We start from the raw sequence: 21,308 nt of genomic DNA on the forward strand, positions 1-21,308 counted from the left end.
GCTGGAGTACTGCAGGTACCCAGTTGCCAATTTATAATAGGCTTTATAGGTCAAAAGCAGCACATTAAATTGAACCTGGAAACCGATTGGTAACCAGTGCAATGCCCATAATGCAGGTATAACATGATCCCAGTGTCAGGTGCAACATGGGCTGTTGCATTCTGGACTAACTGTAATTTCTGAGGATTCTTTAAAGGCAGCCCCACATAAAGCACATTGTAGTAGTCGAATTCTTAACTCTCTAAATGACCTGTTTGCTTTTTCTCTAGTCTCTTAACTTGTTGTCACATATCCGTTCATGTCATGTCCTTTGACCATATTCATTCAGAACATTGCAGAATTTCCCAAAAACTCATATCTGGTTCATCCATTATCACCATTCATTGGAACATACAGGTAGTCCTCATTTAGTGACCACAATTGGGACTGGCAACTTGGTCATTAAGTGAAGCAATCACTAAGTGAAACAGTCACTGTGCTTATGATCTTAATTCAGCTTTCCTTTGCTTTACAGACCTGTGAAGGTCATAAATGCAAGGTCTGGTTGCAAAGATACTTTTTCATTGTCATAACTGTGAATGGTTGCTAAACAAGTCAGTTGCTAAATGAGGACTACCTGTAATATGCAACTATAATTGGCCTATAGATTCCTGCTTTGATACTTATCTAGCACAATCTAAATGAATACATTTACATTTTATGACATACATTTTAGCCCTTTTAATCATAATTAAACCTACACCATTCCTTCCCTTCATGCATTCAACTTCACTCCACAAGCTCAGACTACATTCGTTTACACATATTACCTCCTTCCCCTTTCTCTTAGTTTCACAGACACACAACATATCTATTTTGTGAATCCAACCAAATTTTTACATGAGTCCATATTATGGCCTACATAGTGGTGATTATCGTTTTTTCCCCCACCCTTATCATGTCTGTAGAATGCTGTCAAGTGGTCCTTTGAAGGTAACTTGGACCTTTTGGGGTGGGGGGGTTGAGGGATGAATGAGCATTTCTGAAGGCATCTGACAAATGAAGTCACTTGGATTCAAATAGAGTTGGATTTGGGCCAGGCAAGTCTTATGAGTGAGTGTCTTCCTCCATTACAGGTAGTCCTCAGGTTATGATGGCAATTGGGATCGCCATCGCTAAGCAATGCAGTCGTAAGGCACAACATCATGTGACTGCATCACTTAGCGACGGCAATCCTGGTTGTCATTGTAACCCCAGGACCATGTAGGTCATTAAATGGGAACAGGCAGGAGTCCCAGGTAAGGTAAGGAGCGCAGGGTGCCATGGGGGGTGAGGGATGCTGTGGGGGAGGTGGGGGAGCTGTAGGCAGGAGCTATGGAACACGTTGGAGGCCTTGGGAGGGCTCCATAGCGGGCTCCTCAGGAGAAAAAGCGGCAGCGGCAACATACCAGAATAATTTGTGACCTTCATGCAGGCTTCCTCATTGACTTTGCTAACAGCGGGCTTCCGGGTGCAATTCTGTGTTTCGGTTATCACCTGTAAATCCCTTCCTGGCTTAGGATTTGACTACCTATGGGACCATATTTCTCCTGTCATTTCTGCCTAACCCGTAAACTCTGGTAGAGTTGGCATGCTCCTGGTCCCAGATGTAAAGTACTGTCATCTTGTGGGACCTAGGAGATACGCCTTCTTTGTAGCTGCACCTGCCCTTTGGAACAGCAATCCCCCTGAGTTCCATATGGACCCAACCTTGCTATGTATTTATAAAGCTGTAAAAACTTGGCTCTTTGAAAAGGCCCTGTGGTAAGGGGAAGTGATCTACTTTCTGACAGTGTATCTTGGTTTTGTGACTGTAATAGAGTTTGGTTTATCCTTTCCCCAATGTGCTATATGTATTATTGTTTCCTTGGTTCTTGTTTTCTATTATTATTTTTTCATTACTGTTTTAAACCCTTATGTATAAGCTGTCTAGAGTTACTCTGGTGATTGGGGCAGCATACTAGTCGATAAATAAATAAACAAACGATCTATTCTAACTCTCCAGAAATTTATTATGACAGTCTTGACTGGAGTGTTAAAGAGATTTTATCAGAAACTCTGGAATACCAGAATCAAGATGCAGTTGCTTTTTTTTTTTTTTACTTTTTGCAAATTGATACAGAAATAAACAAGTTATCTCAGATACAGATAGTGAATGAACAAAAGCATACTTGCTGCAGCAAGGACTCCTAGGTGTCACTCCCCCAGATGTCCATACATAATAACTTGGGAGAAATTCTCAGTCTATGGATCATCATCTGTGTTTTGGGTTTTTTGTTTGTTTTCTGCAGATATGTGTATATACATGCACTCAGGGTAACTATATTGCTCAGTAATGCATAACAGAAAAAGGAAAAAACAACATCTCTTGTATATTCCATTTTATATTTGTACTTCAGACACATCTGCTAACTAGCCCCATTATGAGAAATTGTGGAGAAATTTCTCAATCACAAAGCCCCTTTTTGTGTTTGTACTGACACTGGGGAAAGTGTGATGAAAGAAGGAAAGGCTACTCTCTTCTTCTGAGAAAGAAGGAAAGGCTACTCTCATTCAGGCCTCCTCCACTAGACTAGGCTTGAGACTTTAAGTACGAGTGAAAAGCATATAGGCTCTTGTTCCATTTTTGCCTGTCATTAGTGTTAAAATTTCATGTCCACCAAGTTTTTGTCCTCTATGGATATAATCAATTGGTGCACTAAACTTGTTGTGTTTATGATGTAGGTACATAAATTTACAGAGGTAATTGTCAACCATTGATCAATAACCCTAACCGAAGAGTACAAACATCTTTGTCCGTAACACCTTGGGCCCTTTTACAGATGATTTTTTGTACTTTGTACTGCAGTGCATCTGAGTTGTGATGTTACAAAACTACTCGGAGATTCAGTTAAGAAAGTATGAGTTAGAATTATAAGTTTCTTTCAAGACATTTCAGAAAATAATTTTGCCATTTTTGGGGTGTTATTATTGTTTGGTAAGTTAAAGTATCTCATTTCACATGCCAGTAAGGTAATGCTCAAGATCCTGCAAGGTAGACTTCAGCAATTCATGGAGCAAGAATTGCCAGATGTACAAGCTGGGTTTAGAAAAGGCAGAGGAAGTAGGGACCAAATTGCCAATATCCGCTGGATAATGGAAAAAGCCAGGGAGTTTCAGAAAAACATCTATGTCTGTTTTATTGACTATTCTAAAGCCTTTGACTGTGTGGACCATAACAAATTGTGGCAAATTCTTAGCGGTATGGGGATACCAAGTCATCTTGTCTGCCTCCTGAAGAATCTGTATAACGACCAAGTAGCAACAGTAAGAACAGACCACGGAACAACGGACTGGTTTAAGATTGGGAAAGGAGTACGGCAGGGCTGTATCCTCTCACCCTAGCTATTCAACTTGTATGCAGAACACATCATGCGACATGCTGGGCTTGAGGAATCCAAGGCTGGAGTTAAAATCGCTGGAAGAAACATTAACAATCTCAGATATGCAGATGATACCACTTTGATGGCTGAAAGCGAAGAGGAACTGAGGAGCCTTATGATGAAGGTGAAAGAAGAAAGTGCAAAAGCTGGCTTGCAACTAAACCTCAAAAAAACCAAGATTATGGCAACCAGCTTGATTGATAACTGGCAAATAGAGGGAGAAAATGTAGAAACAGTGAAAGACTTTGTATTCCTAGGTGCAAAGATTACTGCGGATGCTGACTGCAGTCAGGAAATCAGAAGACGCTTAATCCTTGGGAGAAGAGCAATGACCAATCTCGATAAAATAGTTAAAAGCAGAGACATCACACTGACAACAAAGGCCCACATAGTTAAAGCAATGGTGTTCCCTGTAGTAACATATGGCTGCGAGAGCTGGACCATAAGGAAGGCTGAGAGAAGGAAGATCGATGCTTTGGAACTGTGGTGTTGGAGGAAAATTCTGAGAGTGCCTTGGACTACAAGAAGATCAAACCAGTCCATCCTCCAGGAAATAAAGCCAGACTGCTCACTTGAGGGAATGATATTAAAGGCAAAACTGCAGTACTTTGGCCACATAATGAGAAGACAGGACACCCTGGAGAAGATGCTGATGCTAGGGAGAGTGGAAGGCAAAAGGAAGAGGGGCCAACCAAGGGCAAGATGGATGGATGATATTCTAGAGGTGACAGACTCGTCCCTGGGGGAGCTGGGGGTGTTGACGACCGACAGGAAGCTCTGGCGTGGGCTGGTCCATGAAGTCACGAAGAGTCGGAAGCGACTAAACAAATAAACAAAACAAAAAAGTTAAAGTATCAAGCAGTAGTCTAAGGTAGAGGATGCAGCTTTAAAACTTTTCTGGCTGCTTCTTTCCAATCATGGCAATCTTAACTTAGTCTATCAGCCTTTAAGAGATAAATTTGGTGTACAGTTTTCCAATAATAGAGAGCTAATGATAATTATTGAGATCAACACTATTAACTTTTATGTAAATAGGAATGAATATGAATAACTTTATTGATTAGTCAAATGACAATATCAAGAAGTTGGGCATCAGCCACTATAAGATATAAAATATAAAATATGATATGTTGTTTATTCGTTTAGTCGCTTCCGACTCTTCGTGACTTCATGGACCAGTCCACGCCAGAGCTTCCTGTCGGTCGTCAACACCCCCAGCTCCCCCAGGGACAAGTCTGTCACCTCTAGAATATCATCCATCCATCTTGCCCTTGGTCGGCCCCTCTTCCTTTTGCCTTCCACTCTCCCTAGCATCAACATCTTCTCCAGGGTGTCCTGTCTTCTCATTATGTGGCCAAAGTATTTCAGTTTTGCCTTTAATATCATTCCCTCCAAGCGAGCAGTCTGGCTTTATTTCCTGGAGTATGGACTGGTTTGATCTTCTTGCAGTCCAAGGCACTCTCAGAATTTTCCTCCAACACCACAGTTCAAAAGCATCTATCTTCCTTCGCTCAGCCTTTCTTATGGTCCAGCTCTCGCAGCCATATGTTACTCCTGGGAAAACCATTGCTTTAACAATGCGGACCTTTGTTGTCAGTGTGATGTCTCTGCTCTTAACTATTTTATTGAGATTTGTCATTGCTCTTCTCCCAAGAATTAAGCGCCTTCTGATTTCCTGACTGCAGTCAGCATCTGCAGTAATCTTCACACCTAGAAATACAAAGTCTTTCACTGTTTCTACATTTTCTCCCTCTATTTGCCAGTTATCAATCAGGCTGGTTGCCATAATCTTGGTTTTTTTCAGGTTTAGCTGCAAGCCAGCTTTTGCACTTTCTTCTTTCACCTTCATCATAAGGCTCCTCAGTTCCTCTTCGCTTTCAGCCATCAAAGTGGTATCATCTGCATATCTGAGATTGTTAATGTTTCTTCCAGCGATTTTAACTCCAGCCTTGGATTCCTCAAGCCCAGCATGTCGCATGATATGTTCTGCATACAAGTTGAATAGGTAGGGTGAGAGTATACAGCCCTGCCGTACTCCTTTCCCAATCTTAAACCAGTCCATTGTTCCGTGGTCTGTTCTTACTGTTGCTACTTGGTCGTTATACAGATTCTTCAGGAGGCATACAAGATGACTTGGTATCCCCATACCGCTAAGAGCTTGCCACAGTTTGTTATGGTCCACACAGTCAAAGGCTTTAGAATAGTCAATAAAACAGAAATAGATGTTTTTCTGAAACTCCCTGGCTTTTTCCATTATCCAGCAGATATTGGCAACTTGGTCCCTAGTTCCTCTGCCTTTTCTAAACCCAGCTTGTACATCTGGCAATTCTTGCTCCATGAGTTGCTGAAGTCTACCTTGCATGATCTTGAGCATTACCTTACTGGCATGTGAAATGAGTGCCACTGTTCGATAGTCTGAACATTCTTTAGCGTTTCCCTTTTTTGGTATGGGGATATAAATTGATTTTTTCCAATCTGATGGCCATTCTTGTGTTTTCCAAATTTGCTGGCATATAGCATGCATTACCTTGACAGCATTATCTTGCAAGATTTTGAACAGTTCAGCTGGGATGCTGTTGTCTCCTGCTGCCTTGTTATTAGCAATGCTTCTTAAGGCCCATTCAACCTCACTCTTCAGGATGTCTGGCTGTAGCTCACTGACCACACCGTCAAAGCTATCCCTGATATTGTTATCCTTCCTATACAGGTCTTCTGTATATTCTTGCCACCTTTTCTTGAAGTCTTATGCTTCTGTTAGGTCCTTGCCATCTTTGTTTTTGATCATACCCATTTTTGCCTGGAATTTACCTCCAATGTTTCTAATTTTCTGGAAGAGGTCTCTTGTCCTTCCTATTCTATTGTCTTCTTCCACTTCTGTGCATTGCTTGTTCAGAAATAATTCCTTATCTCTTCTGGCTAACCTCTGAAATTTTGCATTTAATTGGCCATAGCTCCCCCTATCACTGTTGCCTTTTGCTTTCCTTCTTTCTTGGGCTACTTCTAGTGTCTCAGCAGACAGCCATTTTGCCTTCTTGGTTTTCTCTTTCTTTGGGATGTATTTTGTTGCCGCCTCCTGAACAATGTTGCGGACTTCTGTCCAGAGTTCTTCCAGGACCCTATCTACTAAGTCCAGTCCCTTAAATGTATTCTTCACCTCCACTGCATATTCCTGAGGGATATTAGTGAGCTCATATCTAGCTGATCTGTGGGTCTTCCCTAATCTCTTTAGTCTGATCCTAAATTGTGCAAGAAGAAGTTTGTGATCTGAACTACAGTCAGCTCCAGGTCTTGTTTTTACTGACTGTATAGATGTCTGCCACCTTTGGCTGCAAAGGATGTAGTCAATCTGATTTCAGTGTTGTCCATCTGGTGAAGTCCACGTATAAAGCCGTCTCTTAGGTTGTCAGAAGAGAGTGTTTGTTATGCAGAGTGAGTTGTCTTGGCAAAATTCTATCAGCCTATGTCCTGCTTCATTTTGTTCTCCCAGGCCATGCTTACCTGTAATTCCAGCTGTCATTTGACTGCCCACCTTAGCATTCCAGTCTCCTGTGATGAAAATAACATCTCTTTTAGGCGTGTTGTCCAGTAGGTGCTGCAGATCCTCATAGAACTGCTCTACTTCAGCTTCTTCAGCATCTGTGATTGGGGCGTATATTTGGATCACTGTGATGCTAGATGGCTTGCCCTGAATTCGAATTGAGATCATTCTGTTGTTTTTTGGATTGTATCCAAGCACTGCTTTAGCCACTTTACTAGTAATTATGAAGGCTGCTCCATTTCTTCTGTGGTCCTCTTGTCCACAGTAGTAGATCTGGTGGTCATTTGATGTGAAGTGGCCCATTCCAGTCCATTTCAGTTCACTGATGCCCAAAATGTCTATCCTTAATCTTGACATCTCACCAATAACCACATCCAATGTGCCCTGGCTCATAGATCTTACATTCTAGGTTCCAATGGTGTGTTGATCCTTAAAACATCGGATTCGCCGTTCACCACCAGCACCGTCGGCCGCTAGCCATCCTTTCGGCTTTGAGCTAGCTGCGTCATCACGTCTGGGGCTAGTTGAACTCATCCTCTGTTCCTCCCCAGTAGCATTTTGACCATCTTCCGACCTGGGGGTCTCATCTTCCGATGGTATACCGACATATCTCTGGTTGTACTGATCCATTTAGTTTTCATGGCAAGAATACTGGGGTGGGTTGCCATTACCTTTCCCAGGGATCGCATTTAGTCTGACCTCTCTGTCATGACCTTCCCGTCTTGGGTGGCCCTTCACGGTTTAGCTCATGGCATCATTGAGGTGCTCAAGCTCCAGCACCATGATAAGGTAACGATCCTTTGCTGAAGATAAAATATGATACCATAAAAGAAAAAGGCTTCTCGGCCTTTTGGCTAAGATCAAGTGTAGTAAATAGGAATGATAATAGCTTTGTTGAAGCTTGTTGAAGGTAATGGGGATTTTTTCTGAGTAGTTAATCAGAAAGAAAAGGTTAGCCCAAAGGGGGACTATTAGACAATGTTGGTCTCTAAGATTTCTGTTGGAATCCCACTAAGACCAGGTGTATTTCCTGAATGAAATTAGTAAATAAGATCTTTGATTCCAGTTTGGCTAACAGAAGCAATAAATAATAAGAGGAATATTGTTATTTTAAAAGAAAACTGTTGGATTGTTAACTATTATCCTCCCAGACATTTTGGAATACAGCCTTTGACAGCTGTCTGACTGGCAAGAAAGGCCATCAGTTGCCAATTGCCAAAAGGCCCTATTATTATTAATACTCCAAAGTTCCAGTCTTAATCTGACTTTCTGGGATATTGATATGATGTAAATGCTGAACAGCTATGCCAAAATAAATTTTAAAATATTCATTTATTTTGAATGCTTTTATGTCACTTCAGTTTCTGACTCCAAGTGTCTGGCTGTAATAAGAAAGAAAGGGAAGGAGGATAATTGGATTCACTGCCCTCAAATCAGAGTGACTCTTACAATCCCCCTACCAGTGGCTGCCCAAATACAGGATTAGCAAATGAAAATGTTTATTTTTCTTATTTCTAATTTTTTTATTTGAATTTATTAGCTGCCCAACTCCAATGGACCTGGGGGATAAGAAAGATTCTTATTTGTACTTTTTATTCTAGCATATTATGGGTGAGCAAGCTCTGTTATTCCAAATTTATTTTTATTTCATTTCATTTCATTTCATTTATTTATTATTTTCTACCCCGCCTTTATTATTTTTATAAATAACTCAAGGCGGCAGACATACCTAATACACCTTCCTCCTCCTTTTTTCCCCACAGCAGCAACCCTGTGAGGTGAGAGAGAGTGACTGGCCCAAGGTCACCCAGCCGGCTTTCATGCCTAAGGCGGGACTAGAACTCACAGTCTTCTGGTTTCTAGCCTGGTGCCTTAACCACTAGACCAAACTGGCTCTCACTCTGATCCTAACTGACTTGTTCTGACAGGTATTAATTGGTACACATGTCCTCCAAGCTTCTTGTTTAACAGTGGTCCTGTTTGAGAGAGTAAGACTGGAGGAATATCAGCACCAAAAAAGCTCCAGTGACAGTCCTTTATGGAATGAACTTCCAAAAATAAGGAGTTCAAATAGGAATATTTATAGGAGTAAATGTTTTTTAAAGTGTAATTGCTGTTGAAATATACTTGGATATCTTTTTGATTAGGGTAGAGGCCTTCCACCTTTTTAAGCTTATTTGGAATTTTGAAAATATGTCAAAAACATTCTTACAAGATATTTTGAGCCAGACTATTTGTAAGACAGTTAATATCTATTGCAAACGTGGAGGAAGAAAATTTCCTCATTTGAGGAAAAGAAGCTTAATTTTTCCAACCATAATCCTGATTGAAAGACTTGCATTTGCATCATTGAAAATTGAACATTAAAGAGGAAGTAATTCTCCATGAGGTGAAAATATATGAGCTGTTAAAATTAATTTTTACTGTTAATGTTTAACTATTTTTTCAAATTACCAGACCTCATCTGATGAAATGTCTGGAAATGATCCAAAATCCAGTGCAAAATCTCATGGGAATAAATCAGAAGCTAAATTTCCTGCTATTGACAAAACATCTGTTAAGCAGAAGCAAAAACCAAGCACAACCACAAAAAAAAATGAAAAAAGTGGATCTGGCCTCCAAAAAGATACACAAGGTATGTATAGAAAAAGATTCAGGAAAATAAATTGTAATGCATAGGATTGGTACTGATGAGGTTTTCAAATTAAGGGATTCTGTGAAAGAAGGTTTGCAAGGAATAATTTCTTAGGCCAAAATCATTGATTCATCAAAGGAGGCACATTATCTCATTATGAGAGCAATAGGCTGGAATAGGTTTAAGAACAAGCAAACAGAAGCTATAATCTGGCTGAACTAGAAACTGTGAATTATGTAGCATGCAAAAGAGTAGAGAAACAACCCATGTTGTAGAAAAAGAATCTTCTGATAGAAGCAGTTATATAGGCTATTGTCCTGGAGAAGATAGACATATACACACTCTTAAAAAGCTCTTTTTGAACTATGATAAATATATAAAATCCTGCCCTCTTTACTGTAGAGTGTGCAATCTTTTTCAGAATGAAGATCTGAAAAAAAACCTTTTCAGACTAAAAAGTATTAAATACATAAACTTAATATAATTATTCCCCATCTATTTAATAATTTTACCATTCTGTCACTGTAACAATTCTAATCTGGTGACAAATTCTGGAGTTTTTTGTGTGTCTCATGCATGAATTTGGGTGATGTAAGTCCAGGGACCTTTGATTATACAGGCTTATTCTCATACTTGAAAAAACAACTTTTCTCTGACTGTTAGCTATGCTCCAAAAACTGTTGTAGACCAGGATAGATTTGATTTGATTATATTTACACTAAATGTAAATTTAAATATAGTTAATATGATTACTCTGCATGTATGCATTTGATATTTTTATTCCCATATCACATTCAACAATACAATTTGGTAACAACAGTGGGAGTTTTATCACAACTACACCTAAGACTTTTGAGGCATGTGGTTCTGGAGCCAAGTCTTTGACATCATCCTTCACCAAAGGATCCTGAGCAAATTCACCTGCCAAGAAATAAGAGGTCAGGTGTTTTCTTGAATTAGCAACTGATGATGATCATGATGATGGTAATTAAAATAACAACAACAACAATAATAGTGCTGCTCAGCTTTCCTGAGATTCTACACCTCTAAGGGAACATAGTTCATCCCTGCAGCCAGTCTCTGTAGCCTAAGTCTTTTCTCAACTTTTCTATGATGTCCAAGTCTGTACTTTTACAAGGTTGAGACCCCTGAAATTGTTCAGTCTAAGTTTATTAGAGCTATTCTTACAGTTCTAAGATAGATTAAAAATGCTTCTTTATGTTTAGAGATGAACTTGGTCTCTGCTAGAGATTGGTACACTTTTTAGCCTATGTTAAATTTAAAATTTTAACCACAGTTAATTTTCTTCCAATGGGTTTGGACCCACTAGTTTTTACAGATCGCTTTAAATCAGCCTGGCTAAAAACAGCTCTTAGCAAACTCTACTCCATAGGATTCTCTTTAAAGACCCTCTATCTACTTAAGCTAGATGTTCTTAAGTAAAATATCTGAGAGACTGATGTTCAAATCAGTCTAAGTCTGGTTCCAAACCTTACAGCACATGGGATTTTCCAAAAGGACATGTGCCAATTTCTTATTTCTCCTCCAGCACATTTCTAAAATTTCATCAAGCCTTTGGTCAAGTTGAACACATTGCCCTCTGCCATTTTGTTAGGGTACTACAAAAATACCACCTGATTACAGCCTGATCAATTAGAGTGGATCCTTCTTAAGTTTCTTTCTCTTTCCATTAAGCAGCTGTAGGCTCCTCCCTCTTTTATCTGATCGTTCCCTAGGCAGCATCTCTTCCCCTTGTCCCTCAAGGTTATTCCCACATACCATTACACCAACATACAGAGATTGAAAACCAACCTTTCCTCCACATCCTTAGGGTATTCAGTAGATTTGATAGCCCATTATTCCACCTGCAAGTTTCAAATGTATTTAATGCACCAGACTCAAATAGTGAATATTCTAGAGGTGACGGACTCGTCCCTGGGGGAGCTGGGGATGTTGACGACCGACAGGAAGCTCTGGCGTGGGCTGGTCCATGAAGTCACGAAGAGTCGGAAGCGACTAAACGAATAAACAACAACAAATAGTGAAGTCAAAAAGTGTTTTAATAAAATTCATTGTCATTCAGCAGACTTAGGAATTTCATCCTGTTTTTGCAAATCATGAAACATTTTGAAAAACTGATAAGGAATAAACTGGGCCAAAGTATTAAATAGTGTTTTGTTTTGTTGCTTGTGAACGCCAGACAAAAGATTTTCCAGCAATCTTCAGAGTTGGATTGTCCCATATGGTCTATTTCTCATGAAGGTTTGGATCAAATTTGAGTCTCCTTCCCAGCATGCCCAGCATATTCCATTTGTATCTTACACTTAATATGGGAAAAAAACAACTAAATTCTAGTAAGACAGGAATACCCTTAATATCTTGGCAAGGACTTGGTTCCTGATAGAAGCTATGCAAGGAAAGTTGATTATAGAAAAATGTACACAAAAGCATTTCAGTTCTCCAAAAGCTTCCTTGCTGCTTTCCAACCATTCCTTTGATTAATTTAAAAGCCCCTGTGAGTTTTGAAGGTGAAATAATAGCATGTTGGCAGTTTTGCAGCTGTGTCCTATTATCAATAGCTGTGACCATGGTTGCAGGTCATTATAAACCACTTTGAGATTTATAATTGAAAGCAATATGCAAACACACACACACACACACACACACTGCACAGAACCCTTGAACTCCCAGACCTCTGGTAGAGGACCTGAGGTTGAGGAAAACACATACCACCCATATGGTTGAGAAGGGAATTTTTTTTATGTATATAAAAAAAAATACCTTGTAAGTAGCACTTTATCCAAATAAGTAGCACTTGATCCAAATAATTCTATTAAAAAAGATTTTCCATAGATGATTTTATATTGGCCAGGAAAACAAGTGGAGAGGGAGGGATGAAAATATCTGATATTGTATTTCTTATGTTACATAATTTGCTAAAAGGTAGCTGAAGTATTCTACATACCTGGGAATAAACCCCACTGAATCTAGAGGGATTAACTTCTGAGTAGGTGTGTGGACAAGAAAGTTTTTCAAGTGACAAATTTGCTTAGCTCTGTATTAGCATGTAGGGAAAAGCTTTATGTGACTGATGCCCTTGCTTATTTAGAAGTCTTTTCTGATCTCTTCTTTTCTTGTAATTTTACTTTAATTTGGCCACAACAAAAATGGAATGCCGTCTCAAAGTCTTTCCCAAAATGAGGCATTAAACAGTTCTTCATGTTTGACGTAAACAAATGAAATAAAGATAAATAATTACTTGGAAACCTTGTTTGCTTGGACATTTAGAAAGGTTAAGGTTACATGTCTTTTTTAAAAAGCATATTATGTGAAACATGTTGAAATAATCACAACCATGTATCTGTTTCTTAAAAGTTGGCAGGAATGTACTGCTATGGTGGTGGGGCAAGATAACTTTAAATCAGGTATACAGAAAGCGGTAATGAGCCCAGGACTTGAAAATGGGATGGGGAAGAGTTCCCACAAATGGTTCACCAATGTGAACTGGAGCACTTTAGCAGTCTGAGGAAAATACCAGATTTGCTGGTATTTGGCACAATAAATTGGAGCAGAGTTAGAAATAAATCAGCTCACTTCTCTAAAATAAGACATTTAGGTCAAGCAGGTCTAGAGCCAATTCCTAAGTTATCCATAAGAGTGGTATAGAAGTACCTCATCACTGAGCATAATTGCCCATCCACTATAACATAAAATATTCTCTTTTAAGCGCAAATGTGCCTTTTTCTAACGAAGTATATGTCAAAATACATAATAGTAAGAATACAGTCCATTTAGTAGTTATTGTTTATTTATTTGATATTTTATCCTGCCTTTATTATTTTTATAAATAACGCAAGGCGGCAAACATACCTAATACTCCTTCCTCCTCCTACTTTCTCTACAACAGCAATCCTGTGAGGTGAGTTGGGCTGAGAGAGTGACTGGCCCAAGGTCACCCAGCCGGCTTTCATGCCTAAGGCGGGACTAGAACTCACAGACTACTGGTTTCTAGCCCTTTGCTTTAACCACTGGACCAAACTGGCTCTCTATTATGCAACATAGGAAGCACTAACTGCACAACGTAACATTGGAGGAAATTTTGGGGGATTAAATATATAATATTTCCAAAGAAAAAACAGTTACTTAGCCCAAGTCTGATACAAAGGGGCATTCAGGGGAGAAAAGGCTAACAGTGAGCTTGACAAAAAGCAATTTACATTTCCTATGTTCCATTGTTTGGCATCTTTTGTTGCTGAATCAAAGTACAGTAAAAATCTAGAATGTTAGGGTTTTTCTTAAGATGGTACAGACCATAGAGACAAAGATTCAGATTCTTTTATCCCATTAGCAGTTGTTTTATTATACAAAAGTAAAGTCCTACTCCTTACTTTTAATCTTAACTAGATAACCCATGACCTGTTGGGTCATCATTTCAGAGATATTTCCTTACCAGATTCCTCAATGCCTTCAACAGTGGCAGAGCTTCTAATGTATTGTCTTCACTGGAAAAGTTCTTAAAAATTCATGGAGATATTCAGAGATGTATCTGCCTTGAAAATAGCCCATGTCATTTATATTGAACAGTATAGCACAGCAAAACATGAGGAGCTGACCACAGGAAATGTTTTATGGCATTTTGTATTATGTCATAAAATGTTTTATGATAATTTTTATATCATAAAATATTTTACAAATTTGCCAAATTTCAATTCCATGGGAGCCATGGGTCCTGGATTTTGGATGCATTCTGTAAGTTAGCTCATTTAAGGTACCTTGGTTCAAAAATTGTTGCCCTACGATGCACTGTTTTGCCCAGTTAATGGATACATACGGACAAACAAGAGAATTTTAGTAGTACATACTGTAGATGCTAACTCTGTGTTATTTCCTGCTTACTTTCTTATTACATATCTTAATCTGGGGGTCTTTGTACTACTGTAAGTTTACAGTTACTTCTAACTTACTTAATCTATAAATGTCTGTGTTCTAGGTCTATGTTCATGTTTTTTGTTCTATACTTTCCTATCTTGATTATTTCCTAGCTCTTGAGTCTTTCTTATTTTCCCAGGTCTTCATCTCTTGTACACAAACTCAATTTACATTTGAAAACCCTTTTCATTCCTTCTCTGTAGACTTGTGGTATGGTTTTTTTCTCTTCCCCCAGCACTCACTCTTCCTGGTTTCTGAGTTGGTTTGGGAAACTCTGTGCCTGGACTGTTGCATGAAGTGGGCTTGCTTCAGTTGCTTCTTTGCAGATGCTAGTCAAGCTCTACCCCCACTCCCAATCTGTTGGCTCTGTCTTTCCGTGGGTCTTGCCTGTTTGGCAGCTGCTCCAAAGCTCACCATTCTTTGTATTGTTCTGACACTGCTGCTGCCTTTGAACTGGAGCATTTCCCCCATTTCTCTGCTGTCTTCCTGACTCAATTCCTCTTTCATTACACCCACACACACACTGGGTTTCTGGTCTGTTTTATGGGACACACTCTCCAATTAAGGAGGAGATGGGGCTGTTTTAAACCTCTTCCCAGGCAACATGGAAACTCTTGATCTCAGGAGGGAAGGAGTAACGCCTGATTATTCAGGGTAGTGAGTTATTCTTCCACATACATCTTACTGTGTTATGCTTGTGACTGTTCTGTCTACTGGAATGGATAGCCCAGCAAATAAAACCACCTCCTCATGAAAGCTGCAAATCCATATGGACATCTTGTGGTCAAAGATTATCCTTTTCCAAAGATTTTAACCTCAGTTTTTAACCCCAATTTATAAATTACAGGCAAGGCATTAATTCTCATTTCTGGCCTACAATGGCTGTGAAAATACTTGTTTTTAGTATAGTATAGTTTAGAGCGTTAGACGCTGCTATCTTACCTGACTTTTGTTCTTTACAAAATGTTACTAGGGCAATGACCAAGACTGTTACCAGCTCAAAATACACTCCTGTCTCTCTCATGGGTGCATTCAAGCATAGGAAAATTCTTGCTAAGTTCTCCTTTATTCCAAGGTGAAATGGCAGTCATCACTACCACCACCACCACCACCACCACCACCATCAGTTAGAAGCAAAATACTGTTTCAAACTTCACTAAAAGATATATGTACACTTCTTACAATAATATATAAAAGCAACTAAGGGAAAAGGCTCTTACATTTGGCCAGCTCAGTTGACATCCTGTAGCCAACTAATTGAAGGAGGATACAAATAGGCAAAAGCTGGGAGACTCTGACACTGTGGAAGTTCTCTGGCTTAGGCCCCAAAACCCAATATTTTTATATTCTTGAGGTCCAGCTGCAGATCCACACCTTCAGGAACAGGTCCTCAGTTGGTGCTCATGCACAGCTAGTCAACTCACTCATCTCAGGGCTGATCCAGATAGATTACACAACCAGGGGTGGAAAACTTGCATGTTGGTCTCAGATATCTGTTTTTCAGACACTTCTGGTCTGCAAATCTTGTGGCATTGCCCATTCTTCTCCTCCCCTTATTTATGTCTGGTCTTCAGTTTATCAAGGTACTTGAATAACCCCATATCTTGTTTTCACTTGGTACATAATGCAAGACATGATATAGCAAGTTCATAAACAGATAAAGAACAGACTTTTTCTGGTAGGCCCAATCCTGTTATTAAGCACAGCAAATTTAAAACAGTTATAAGATTCATACAAAGGATTCCATATTTCACTCATTGTAACAGCATAAAATATGTGAAGATCTTTTCAAATCTTATCACCTCTTCTGCCAGACAGAAGTCTCTCTGAGTCATCTATTTAACATTTACCTGAAGCCACTAGGAGTGGTCTTTTGACAGTCTGGGGTTCAGTATCATCAATATGGTGATAAAGCCCAGCATTACAACACTACCTTAGGCCAGAGTAGTGATGTCATTGACATCTTGCCCCATTGCCTGGAGAGTATGAGGGTCTGTATGGGAGAATATCCTAGCAAGGCAGAGTTCTTGCTCGTCCATTGGGGTTCTTTATTTCCTCTAGTGGCATCTCTTGATGAGGTGGAGAAGCAGCTCTGTGACTGGGGATTCTTCAGGACTTATAGCTTCTGCTACAACAGCAGATGGAGGCAACAGCCAGAGTTGACTTTGGCAACAGCCAGAGTTGCCTTTGGCTGATATGTAAGTTATGGCCTTACTTGGGGAAGGAGAACTTTGTGCCTCATATCCTTGTCACCACTGATTTAAATTACTACAGTAATACTGCCTTCGAAGTCCATTTGGAGGATGCAGTTGGCAAAGAATGCAGATATTAAACCAGTTATTAGTTGGTGGGGGCATATTATACCAATGTTGCAGGGCATACTCTGGCTTCCATAGGCTTCCAAGTGCAAGTTAAGTGCTGCTGCTAACATATAAAGCCCTACATGGCTTGGTGACAAGTTAGTTGCAGGATTACATCCTCCCATTAGAATCAGTCCAGCCAGTATAATCTACCCAGGAGATACTACTAGTGGTGCAAAGGAAGGGTTTTTAATATATCTATTAGACATTATATACCAAACAACAAAACCAACAAAAACCAACAAAACAATATTAAAAGTACAGTGGTGATTACACAATGAAAAAACTCTACATACACTACAGTGATTAAAATAGACTAAACAGAAAAAGGAAAATGAATTGATTTTAAAAATCCATGTAATATCCATTAATCTATTAAAAGGTAAAGGTAAAGGTTTCCCTTGACATTAAGTCCAGTCGTGTCCGACTCTAGGGAGCAGTGCTCATCTCCGTTTCAAAGCCGAAGAGCCAGCGTTTGTCCATAGACACTTCCGTGGTCATGACTAAACGGAACGCTGTTACCTGCCCGCTGAAGTGGTACCTATTAATCTACTCACATTTGCATGTTTTCAAACTGCTAGGTTGGCAGGAGCTGGAACTAGCAACGGGAGCTCACCCCGTCATGCAGATTCGAACCGCCAACCTTCCGATCGGCAAGCTCAACAGCTCAGAGGTTTAACCCACAGCACCACTGCGTCCCTTAAAAAGATTAGTTTAATTCTTAAGCTTGTCATTAAATCTAGATCATATTCAGTAGAAATGTATTGTTTCACCTCCACATTTTTAGACCATAAAGATGTTATCTATTTTCAAAAATAGAAAACATTCATAACCTGAATCCACTGCTTAATATCAGGAGAATACGTTCCTTTCAATTTATGTAAGATTATCCTCTTGCCAAGCTCCAGGCTCAGTAGAGCCAAAGTTCTTCACAAAATGACAAATTTTATACTTTAGGAATATAATTTAACATATTTACATCTTTGTTATATTTCTTCAAAATTGTATTATCATATGCTATGACTTGGACCATATGCTATGGCTGGAAAAGACCAAATATTTGAGTTAAAGTGCCCTCCAATTTCGTACAACCGCAGCACAGAAAATCTGATGTCCAACCTTTTGAAAACATTTTTGAGGGGTCCAATAGACACACAATAGTATTTATAATGAATTAATATCATTCTTAAATCATAAGTAAATTTAAATTTTTAAATCTGGACCCACTGATTTTCCAAGACTGGATATTTGTAATACTTCATTGTTCAGGTATATAACAGATGCTAATATTCATTCTCTCTTTTAATTCTATATAAAATTGAATTGTTGGTTTCACTTAAAGCACTTCATCTCTTAAGGATTCCAAGATTCCAGATATCTCTCTTCCAGATTTCTCTGACATTGCTAAAGCATCTGGGCCATATTGTTTTGTCAATACCTGTTTCAGTTGTATACTTATTGCAAAGTGGATGTTGTAATTAAATCATATTCAGAACACAGTCTTTAAAAGTCTTTAAAACAACCTTTGTAAATCAACTGATTTAAGGTATTTATCCTATGTTTGATCTAGGCATTCCAGTAGAACATGTTTCCTGCTATCTTCAAATGTGGATTATTCCACGGCTTCAATTTCTTGTGTGGTTCTGGATCAAAACTTAATCTCATATCTATTAATGACCGAACATGTCTACCAGTTTTCAAAGCTGGAAGTGAAGTTTTCTGTTTATTATACTTAGAACCTAAAACATGCAAGGATTTCAGAGGGATTACATGCTTACTCCCCCACCCAAATTCTCATTACATAAGAATTTAGATGTTAAAATAAGAGCCCAATGGTAAAGTTGAAAATCTGGCAAGTTAAAACCCACTTTCATCATAAAACAATCCTAATTTGTCCAAAGTTATTCAGGGGTTTTGGCCTGCTATAAAATTTTTCTCATTAGTTTTTCTATCCATGTATCTAAGAGAGCCAGTTTGGTCTAGTGTTTAAGGCAACGGCTTAGAAACCAGGAGACTGTGAGTTCTAATCCCGCTTTAGGCATGAAAGCCGGCTGGGTGACCGTGGGCCAGTCACTCCCTCTCAGCTCAACTCACCTCACAGGGTTGTTGTTGTGGGGAAAACAGGAGGAGGAAGGAGTATTAGGTATGTTTGCTGCCTTGAGTTATTTATAAATAATAATAATAATAAAGGCAGGATAGAAAATAAATAAAAATAAATAATAGGTGTTAATATTGGGATTCTTAAAATACAAAATAATCTTGATGCAATATTAATTTTAATCACATTGATCTTACATAGAAATTCAGTGGAAGTTTTAACTATCAGGTTATTATCTACTGAAACCATATATATATACATTTAGACAAATTTAATTCAATATATTGTGATATATGTTGAGAATAATGCAAACCCAGGTATTTTATACCATCTGTACAAAATGTAAATACCAATTTCTTGCAGTAATCCATGGATATTGTAGATCCCAAAGGCAGCAAATCAGACTTTTTCCAGTTAACAATATAATTAGAGTATAAAGTATATTGTTGTACAAATTCAGTATGTTTTGGTAGTAACACTAAATAATTATATCAAATAACCATAATATCATCAGCATATAAAAAACAATTGTATTCAGTATCAAGTGCCACTATGCCCTTAATATCTTGAAACAATTAAATGAAAGAAGCTAAAGATTCAAGAACTACAGTAGAATGGGAAAAAAAAGAGACAACAGCCAGTTTCTTTTGTATGTCCAGTGTAAAACTTTTCCCATGTCATTCTTGTAGCAATCCACTTTCAATTCAGTCTCAATCTTGTCAGGTAGAACTTGCTCCTCTTCCATAACAGCTTTTAGACACAGTCTATCTATAGAGGCAGGCACTTTTAAAATTAACTTCTGGGTCCATTGTTCAAAAATATCCTTCAATATGTCCAATGTTAAAATATGTTGCTTCGTTCTGTAATTGTAAGTCAAGTTTAAGTGTTCTCCTTTAATTGTAATCTTTAGTTCCCTCTAGTTCCCTCTAGTGTCCAATATTTTAAAATCCTATCTTATGTTTTTTTTTTTTTTTAAATCCAAAACAAAAGCATTTTCTCACAGGAAGGATTCTTTATAATTAATTCCAAAATCCTATTTCAAAATTATCTGGACTCTTAGTCTGTTTATAACTTTCTAAAATCAAAGTTTTAATTACCCTTTTGCTATTTATCCCCCCCCCCATTTTTTTTAAGTTCTTAAACCTGTAGTTAAAACTTGCTAAGGATTGAAGGAAACTCACCCAGTGTTATAAAACTTGTCAATCCAAAGGTTCCTAATAGTTGAAAAGCAGTTAACAAGGAATTTCTGAAACTGATTAGAAAAGGAAGTATATGAACCCAATGTCCTATCAAAGGTGCCAACTGCAGTTTGAGCAAGATGGTTATTCCCTCATCTCCCAGAGCTCTAAACCCACTGGAGTCCACTATCTTGTGGTCTCCTTATGAGAAGCAGCTGTCTGGAGCACTTGTGGGCTATCTCAAGTCCTCTCCTTGTCTGGAGAGGAATTATTGAAAAACTGGTCTACTTTCTGGCTCTTCATTCCGCTGCAGTTGTTGGCTCTGCTTTTCATGGAGCCATCTTAAGTCTGCCATTTCTTCCCTGGAAGACCAGGGTTGAACAGGAACAATGGAAGACAGGTTGAAAATTAAAGGATATAAGGGGGCATCCTTGATTGGTGTCATGGTGTAACTTAATGCATTGAGAAAGAAAACCATTTGTAAAGAAACCAAATTGAAATCCAATGGACAAAAGATGGGGGAAAGCCATATCTCCTTAGGGCACACATCAGAAATTCAATCTGAATTACAGCAAAGGTTATTCTTTTTTCTGGACTCGTCCCTGGGGGAGCTGGGGGTGGCGACAACCGACAGGAAGCTCTGGCGTGGACTGGTCCATGAAGTCACGAAGAGTCAGAAGCGACTGAACGAATAAACAACCATTCTTTTTTCTTCTCTCTGCCTCTCTCACTTTTCAAACCAGAAACATTCTCTGCTTATTCTCCGTTCTCAAATGAGCCAATGCTTGTGCAAAAGGTGTTTCTTAGCATCTGTTTATGTGTTACATCTTTTAAATTTCTCTTCCTCTTTGTTGTAGCAAGAAGCTCATAGATTTTAGGCTTTTCAGAGCAAGGATTTTTCTCTCTTTCTGCCATCTCCTTCTACAGTTGAACACTGTGTAAAGTCAATCAGCTCATTTAACACCTCCTCCCACAATCACACATACATACCCCACTCTCTGAACTTTTGTTTCATTTTTCTTTCAAGGAATTGAATAATATGGCAAATTCCCATAAACAGATTTTTATGTTGTTGCATTGTATGCCATTAGTCTTGAATATCTTTGTTATTGCTTGAATGTTTATAAGCT

The 21,308-nt window shown here is 38.7% G+C and overlaps 1 protein-coding gene across 1 annotated transcript in view; it reads left to right on the plus strand.

Annotated features, from left to right (window-relative positions):
• The window catches only part of MARCHF10 (membrane associated ring-CH-type finger 10), a 71,843-nt gene that overhangs the window by 15,144 nt on the left and 35,391 nt on the right, over positions 1-21,308 (plus strand). The window contains exon 5 of the mRNA XM_063300430.1: positions 9,436-9,613. Within this exon, the coding sequence (XP_063156500.1) occupies positions 9,436-9,613 (178 nt within the window). The remainder of the gene's footprint in view (positions 1-9,435; positions 9,614-21,308) is intronic.

The sequence above is a fragment of the Candoia aspera genome, chromosome 4, assembly GCF_035149785.1.
Source record: "Candoia aspera isolate rCanAsp1 chromosome 4, rCanAsp1.hap2, whole genome shotgun sequence".
NCBI classification, from domain to species: Eukaryota; Metazoa; Chordata; class Lepidosauria; order Squamata; family Boidae; genus Candoia; species Candoia aspera.